General features: G+C 26.5%; 1 protein-coding gene across 1 annotated transcript; it reads left to right on the top strand.

The window, feature by feature from the left end:
- Positions 1-4,419: 4,419 nt before the first annotated feature.
- On the top strand, positions 4,420-8,940 carry T069G_08360 (cupin-like domain-containing protein; the record flags this gene model as incomplete). The annotated part of the gene is made up of 12 exons (XM_056175570.1): positions 4,420-4,539; positions 4,598-5,066; positions 5,311-5,372; positions 5,484-5,704; positions 5,768-6,138; positions 6,220-6,684; positions 6,724-7,274; positions 7,396-7,714; positions 7,760-7,846; positions 7,904-8,052; positions 8,115-8,411; positions 8,479-8,940. The coding sequence occupies 12 exons, from the start codon at positions 4,420-4,422 to the stop codon at positions 8,938-8,940; spliced, it is 3,573 nt and encodes a 1,190-aa protein (XP_056026519.1).
- Between the last annotated feature and the right edge of the window lie 34 nt (positions 8,941-8,974).

Raw genomic sequence — 8,974 nt, 5'->3', positions numbered from 1 at the left:
TAATTATTTTTATAATAATAATTATATTTTAATTACTTTTTTAATAATAATTATAATTTAATTATAATAGTAAAATAATTAAATAAATAATTAAATTTATAATTAATAAAATTATAAATTTATAATTAAAAGTTTTTTAAAAAAAAACTAAAGTTAAATAAAGTAAAATATAAATTAAATTAATTAAAAAATATTAAAAACCTTAAGTTAAGTAAAAATATTAAAAATATTATTAAAAAAGTTAATAAAATAATTTATTAAAAATTATTATATATAAAAGAATTTTTATAATTAATTTTTTCTGAATAATTTATTTTTTATATTTAAAAAAAAAATTTACTTTATAAAACTTAATTATATAATTTCTTTAAAAATAATTATAATATTATTTTAATTATATATTTTTAATTAAAAATATATATTAAATAAATAAAAATTAAAAATAAATTTTTAAATATAAAGTTAATTAACTTATATAATTTTATTTATATTTATAATTAAGGTTATATTTATAATAATTTTATAATAATTTTATTATATTTTAATATAAATAATATTAATTTAATTTATTTTCTTTAATTTAATTTTAAATTTTTTATTTATTTTATTTTATAAAAAAACTAAAGGAATTTATTTTATTATAATTATTTAAAATTTTTGTAATATTTTTAAATTTAATTTAAAAAATTTTTATATTTTAATTATATTATATTAATATTTTTTAATTAAATTTTAAAATATTATTATTATATTTTTATTAAAATATTATTTTATAATTATAATTATATTAAAGTTAATAATTAAATTAATAATTTTTATAATTTATTTAAAATTATAATTTTTAAAAATTTTAATAATTATTTTATTTAATATAATAATTTTTTTATTTTACTTAATTAAAATTATTTTTAATAAAAGTTTTATTTAAATTTAATTTAAAAATATTATAATAATTACTTAAGTTAATTAATTAATTAAATTATTTTTTATAAATTAATTATTATATATTATTTTAAATTTTTATTAAATTATAATTTAAAAAAAATTAATATAAATATATTTTATTATTAAAGTAAATATATTTTATTATTAAAGTAAATATATTTTATTATTAAAGTAAATATATTTTATTATTAAAGTAAATATATTTTATTATAAAATTAAAAATAATTTAAATAATATATTAAATTTTTTAAAAATTATTTTAAAAATAAATTTTATAATTTTAATATAAATTATATTTTTATTAAAAATATTATTTTTAAAAATACTTATTAAATTATTATTACCTAAGGATTATTATATAAATACTTTAGTATTTATATTTAAGTAATAAATACTTTATATAAAGCTTATATAATTATTATTTATTATTATTAAAACTTTTTTTTTATATTATTAATAATATTATTTTATAATTAATATATTATTATAGTAAAAATTAAATAATATTAAAGAATTTAATAATATTATTTTTTTAATTTTATTATAGGTTTTAAAATTATAAAAGTAATTTAAAAATTATAAGTTTTTTTTTTAATAAAATAATAAATAAAAAACTATAATTTAATTTATAATATTTAAGAATTTATTAAAGGTTTTAATATAATAAATTTAATTTAAAATTTTTTAAAAAAAATTAAAATTATATTTAAAATTTTTAATAATAATTACTTAAATAAAAAAATAATTTTAAAAAATATATATATAAATTTTAAATTAATAGTTAATAAAATTTAATTAATATTATTAAATTATTATAAATTTTATATTATTTAAATTTAAAAAAAAAAATTTATTTAATTTTTATAGTTTTTTATAAATTAATTTAATATTATAACTTTTTTAGATTTTTTTTAGAATAATAAATATAAAATAAATAATTTATAATTATTATTATTTTATTTTAAAAATTAATAAATTAAATATAAATTTATTTTAATTTTTTTTATTAATTTAATATTTTTCCTAAGTATAAAAAAATAAATTATTTAAAAAAAACTATTTATAAAAAAACTTTTATATATAATAATAGTTTTTAATAAATTACTTTATTAACTTTTTTAATAAGTTCTTTAATACTTTTACTTAGTTTAAGGTTTTTAATATTTTTTAATTAATTTAACTTATATTTTACTTTACTTAATTTTAGTTTTTTTTTTAAAAGTTTTTTAATTATAAATTTATAATTTTATTAATTATAAATGTAATTATTTATTTAATTATTTTATTATATATTTATTATAATTAAATTATAATTATTATAATATATTATTTTATTATATAGTTTTTTAATTTTAAAAATATTATATATATAATTTATTTTTAAATAAAATTATTATTACTTTTTATAATTTAATAAATAAATTAAGCTTATTTAATTTAATTAAGTTATTAAATTATAAAACTTAAAGTTAATTATATTATATTTAAATTTTATTATTTAAGGTATTTTATATATATATTTTAAATTTAGTTTTAAACTTTAATATAATAATTGTATTTTATAATTTAAATTTTTAAATTTTAACTTAGTTAATTATAATTAATTAAGTTAAATTATAAATTAATTTTAAATTTTAAATTAAAAATTAAAATATAATTTTTCTTTAATTTAATTATTATTATTTTATTAACTTTTTTAATAATAAATATAATCTTTATAATATTATTATCTAAAGGCTAAAGTATAGCTTTTCTTTAACTTAGTTATTATAGCTTTATTAACTTTTTTAATAATAAATATAATTTTTATAATATTATTATATAATTAAACTTAAGGATAAAATTAATAAATATAAAAATAATAAATTTATTATAAATTACTTTAAAAAAATTATTATTTTTATAATAATTTTTATATTAAAATTTATAATTTTAAAAATAAATTATTAAAAATAATTAAATATTTAAAATTTACTTTTTTATATTTTTTAAATAATTAAAATTATATATATATTAAATTTTTATTATATTTTATTTACTTTATAATTATATTTACTTAAAGTTATTTTTTATTTTTTTTATTAATATAAATTAATTAACTTTAATTTATTACTTTAGGAATTTATTTTATATTATTAAAATATTAAATTAAAATATTATATAATCCTTAAAGATTTAGTTTTTTATTATAAAATTAATTACTAAATTATTTATTTTTATTAAATTTATAATTAATTTTATTTTTTATTTTTATAAAAAATAATAATTTTTTTTCTTAAGTTTTAGTAATAAATTAAAGTTTAAATTATAAATATTAAAAAAGTATATTTTTATATTATTATTTATAATTATTATTAATTATTTTTAAATTATATTATTAATATTTATATTAATATTATTTTTTTATTAAACTATTTTATAAATAAATTATAATAAAATAAATTTAAATTTAAATTATAATATATAAATTTTATAATTATAAATATTAATATTATTTAATAATAATAAAATTATTAATATTTAATTATTTTTAAAGTTTTTATTTATAAATTTTAAGGTTTATTATTTTTTTATATTAAATTCTTTATTTTTTTAATTTATTTTTTTTCTTAGTATTTTTAATATATTTTATTATTTTTTTAAATTAAATATAAATGTCTAAAATATATAATTAAATTATTTAAAAAAAGTAATTTTATTTACTAAAGCCTTTAATTATTTAAGTAAGTGAATTTATATTTATTAATTTTTTTTTATTATTTATTTTTTAATTTAAATATACTAAAATTAATAAAATTAATTATTATTTAATTTAATAATATAAATATTTAATAATTTAGTAAAAATTAAATTTATATTTTATTAAAATATATATTAATTAATTCTATTTTAGTACTTTAATTTACTAAAAGATTTTTTTTTATTTATAATTATAGCTTAAATTAACTTTTATTTAACTTAGTATTATTATTTAATAAATTAATATTTTTATTTTTAATAATTTATAAATATTTATTTTAATTTTATTATTTTATTTTACTAATTAATTTAATTATAAAATTTAAAAAGCTTTTAAAAAACTATATTAAAATTTATATATTTTAATAATTTAAAAAAACTTTAAAATTTTTCTTTATTTACTAAATTTAAATAATTTATTTAGGTATTTATTTATTTTATTATTATTTATTTTATTATTATTATTATTATTATTATTATTATTATTATTATTATATACTAAAATAAAAATCATAACTACTTTTTATTTTATTTAATTATAGTAATAAATTAACAAACCCATAAACTACTGAACTACTTACTCCAATCTATACAAAAGCAATATACAAAAGCAACATCAACTGTCACTCCGTCCTAGCTATGTCGCTTAAGGGCGCTGGAACCGATTTATTCTCTCCTCTTGCACTATATTTTCGGGGCCATGACTTTCTGACAGAAAAGAAGGGTGAGAAAACCATGATTGGGCAGCATGGGTGGCTTGAGTCCACAGCGCAGACCCTCTACGATAGGAATAAGCAATCGCCCCAAATGAAGACGCGGATCTTAGATGGCATAAGGAAGATCGCCAAGGATGTGGTAAGTGGCTAACTTCATTGGACGGCGCTGAGGAACGAACTTGGCTGATGGTGGCTAGTCTGAGCTGCATCAAACCCGACGAACTCAGCCAGTTGCAAGGGGAACAGTGGGTACACATGTCGCAGTTTCACTGGATCCTAGAGAACAAAGCCTTTTATACTGTGAGCTCGAATTCAACCTTACAACGGCTCTAAATATATACGTCAGTGAAGAGCTGGACAAGGGCCATCTCTCCCCGGATAATCTCAAAAAAGTATCGGATGAATGGCATCAAAAAGGCCATCACAAAGTAATCGGCTTCAGATATGATTTAGAGACACAGTTGGAGCTTGTCAGTCTTCACATCAATGATTTTAGCTTCCATGGTCGCCGACAAGGCAACACTACCGAGATTGCTCTTCTGCTCAATGAGATGAAGATGAATGCGCGTAATATGCGTGTCCGAACGTTTTGCCAACCAGATTCCACTATTGCAAAACACCTAGTTGACTCGCAGTCGCTCTTCAACTTGATCAATGCTTCAACCAGTCAGCAAGTTGCACTAGCAGAGATAGCCCGTTTTTTTAAGCTACTACTAAAGTAATACTGCGTGCGAGCTTTCCAGGTTCATATTTCCCCCCCCACTAGTGTTGGAAGAGTGCTACACAGTACCGGAAAAAAAAAAAAACCCCCCAAGAAAAAAAAGAACCAGTGGCATTGTTCCCTACCTACCTCGTAGCTATTCTTCTCACTCTGGGTAGCCTAAGACTCATGTTTCATGTTCACGTATAGTCATGATGGCCAAACAAGAAGGATCTCCTGGGTCGCAGACCTTGGACGATTTGGTTATGGGGGTATGTGTACATATGAATGATAGGGCTTGACAAAATATTATTTCTTGATTGCAATATTTCATTTTTGACTTTCACCGGGCGTTGATGAGATTGATACTAATCACATAGCAGACAAACACCAGTAGCATTACTTCGAAACGCAGTGTTGAGCGTCTGTATCACTCAAAAGAAACCCCTTTCTTCCGCTACTTTGTTCCAAAGTTTCAAAGGAGAGCCCCTCTAATCAATAGAGGCTATTGGCTGCGTCTCCGGGCGATTGATACCATAGTTCATAGGTTTCTCACTAAAGAGACAGCAGGGAAAAAGGTCATCATCAATCTTGGTTGTGGCAGGTAAGTATTTGCACAATGTACATGTATATGATTCGTCTGCCTGCAACAGCTAACAAACTCAAGTGATGTCTTGCCATGGCAATGCCATGCTCGTTATGAGAATTTAGGCAGTGATGTCCTCTTCATCGATGTGGATTATCCTGACCTCATGAAGAAGAAACGGGCCATAGTTTTACAAACACCAGAGCTGCGAAACCTTCTGGGGAATGACTTCACCGTCGGTGATGAAGATAAAGACGACTTACTGCTGCGCAGCAACAAATATTGCCAGCTTGGCTGCGACCTTCGACAGCTGGATAGGTTGCGAATGACTTTGGAATCAGTTATCAACCTTTCCGAGTGTGCCATCCTGTTCGTGGCAGAAGTGTCAATTACCTATATGGACACTCAATCTGCCGACTCTCTAATCCAATGGGGAAGCACTGTTGGTCGAGGTTTGTTTAAGCAATCCAATTTCACGATAATGACTCGCCTTATCGTATGAGAGGAGTACATACAGCTGATTTAATAATTAGAAAATAACTTCTGCCTGCTGGAACAGATTCTACCATATGGAAAAAGGCATCCTTTTGCCCAGCAGATGCTTGGTCACTTTGTCAAGCTGGGTACTCCTCTGCGTTCTGTTGAGCAGTACCCAACAGTTGAGAGCCAAGCCAGTCGATTCCAGTCTCGCGGGTGGCCTCGTGTAGAAATAAAGGATCTATGGCAAGCATGGTCAAGTGAGGAGTTTGTGAGCGACTCAGAACGAATTGCCCTTGACGACATCGAGCCCTTTGACGAGTGGGAAGAGTTTATTCTATTTGCTCGCCACTACTCCATCCTTCATGCATCCACCGACTGTAGCCGAGGCTCATTGCCTCAAACGTCTACATCAGTCGCCAGCGAGAGTGCGAAGACGTTTGCAGGCTTGCGTGTCGAAATAATAGGGGAATCCACAAAGAAAACTACCAGACGACGTTTTGGAAATAGCATGATTCTACGTAATGGACTTGGGCAGCGATACGCTCTTAATCTGCTAGGGATGAGTCTCAACAGCAGAGAATCTACTTATGATGTCTTCTCACTTGATGGGCAGCATGGGGCACCGCCGCAGCTACCCCCTTCGGGACCGCCTGCTCGCATGTGCTTTTCCCTGACAGACCTGGGAGAATATGGAATTATGCTGGTTGGCGGTCGTACGTCGCCCTCCTACGCCTTATCGGACTGTTGGCTTTTTGAAAGGGGTACTGACCCGCGCTGGCGTACGATGCCGCCATTGCCCGTTCCCCTGTTTCGGCATTCCGCTCTTCGACTAGGGAGTTCATCTCTTCTACTGATCTTTGGTGGCAAGAAAAGCTCATCGCAGCTCTCAGACGAGTTTTTCCTTTTTAACCCACAAAGGGCTTGTTGGCAACGGTGTTCCGTCTTGGGACCTGCTCCCGATTCCTGCTTTGGCTCAATCGTTTGCAATTCCATCTCCACGGCAAGCATCCCGGGAGTATTTAGTGGCATGTTAGCTGGAGGAATTTCCAAAGAGGGACGTATTGCTACGAAGCAGTATAGGTGGGAATTGAACGTCTACAATACTGAGGTATGTTTCGCTCCCGATTTGTTCACCATTTGCATTGGTATCCTAGATTGTGAGCTGCATGTTATCAAAAGATCGATTATCTCTTCTTCTTCTTTCTTTTTTTAACTGACGTCTTTGCTAGCCGACTATTTCTTTTTCCCCCATCACAACCAGCAGCTCCAATAGTCGGCTCGTTTCTTCCTTTGGTGCTCAAGCTGTGCATTTGGGTTCGTCTGTAATTATATGCGGTGGTATGGGGGCGGATCCATGCCTACATGGCCAAACTATTACCGTCGTTACCACTTCTGCAGAAGGGTTTGAAGTTGAAAGTTTTTCCACCCCTCAAAATGATGAGCCCATGCCGTTCATGATTGGCTCTTCAATTGTACAAGATTGCTCTTCTCTTCTGGTACTTGGTGGGGGAGCGACATGCTTCTCAATGGGCACGTTTTGGGAGACGAGTATATACAAAATCTGGTTGCCTGACCATATCCTGAAGGCTACAGATTTTACTTCACGACTGCACAGCCTGTCTAATTCTACTATCGATCTTATTGGATGTCGAAAGTTTTCGGCCACTTCCACTGTTACAAGTTCAGGCGGTGTTAATCCCTCGGACAATCAAGATCAGGGGGCGTCTCTAACGTCAGTGCCCAGAATACAGCTTGAATCAGCAGAACACTTCCAAAGAATTGTTGACCAAGGGAAACCAGTCATTTTCAAGAGTTGTTCCATCGGCGACTGTCAACAGAAATGGACCCCTGACTTCCTTGTAAGTCAGATTGGCGCAAATGAGAAGGTGAGTTGGCATATATTCCAAATCCAAGGTCTGGAAACAAGGAATTAAACTAACTATAATAGTTCGTGATACACGAGTCTCACGAAGACACGGGAGTGTTGGACTTCAACAGCAAGAATTTTTCATATGTGACAGACTCGTTTGGGAACATCATGAGCAAGCTGCAATCCGGAGCCCGGGTTTATCTACGAGCTTTGTCTCGGGATAAGCCGTCTGAACTACCAGCCAAACTAGAAGAGGACTTCCCAAATTTAGCAGGAGATTTCACCCTGCCACGAGAAATGGCGTATATCAAAGATCACTTGTTCAGCTCTGTCTTAAGATTATCAGGCCGGGCGAATATGTGGCTACATTACGATGTAAGTTTCTCTGTAATTCGCTGACTGGCTATCATATGCCTTTGGACTAACGGTGTATCTCGTACAGGTCATGGCAAACGTCTATGCGCAGGTGGCCGGGGTGAGGAGAATGATTTTGTTTCCTCCCAGTGACGTGAAGCACCTGTCTTTCGCCCCTGGTGCTTCTAGCTCAAGCGTAAACGTTTTCCAAGCGTTGGAAACTTCTGCATCTTCGCTCCGGGCGACACACCCTCAAGAAGCTGTAATCCATCCGGGTGATATTTTACTATTACCAGCTCTCTGGCTCCACACAGCTGCTCCGATAACCGACATGAGCACTGCAGTCAACGTTTTCTTCCGTGACCCGGGACAGAAAGATCATTACTCCCCTGGTCGAGATGTTTATGGTAACAAAGACCTTGAGGCATATGAGAAAGGAAGGCAAGCTATTGCCCGGATTGCGAAAAGCTTGCACTCGCTGCCGCCCGTTGCCAGAGAATTTTACCTTTGTCGACTTGAGGATGAGTTACAACTAGCTACTGAGAATTAGAGTATAGTTATCTCGAATCGGGGAAGAAATCAAT

This window comes from Trichoderma breve, chromosome 5 (assembly GCF_028502605.1).
Source record: "Trichoderma breve strain T069 chromosome 5, whole genome shotgun sequence".
Taxonomy (NCBI): domain Eukaryota; kingdom Fungi; phylum Ascomycota; class Sordariomycetes; order Hypocreales; family Hypocreaceae; genus Trichoderma; species Trichoderma breve.
Note: the sequence above shows the minus strand (reverse complement) of the source record. Positions and strands in the feature narration are given on the sequence as shown.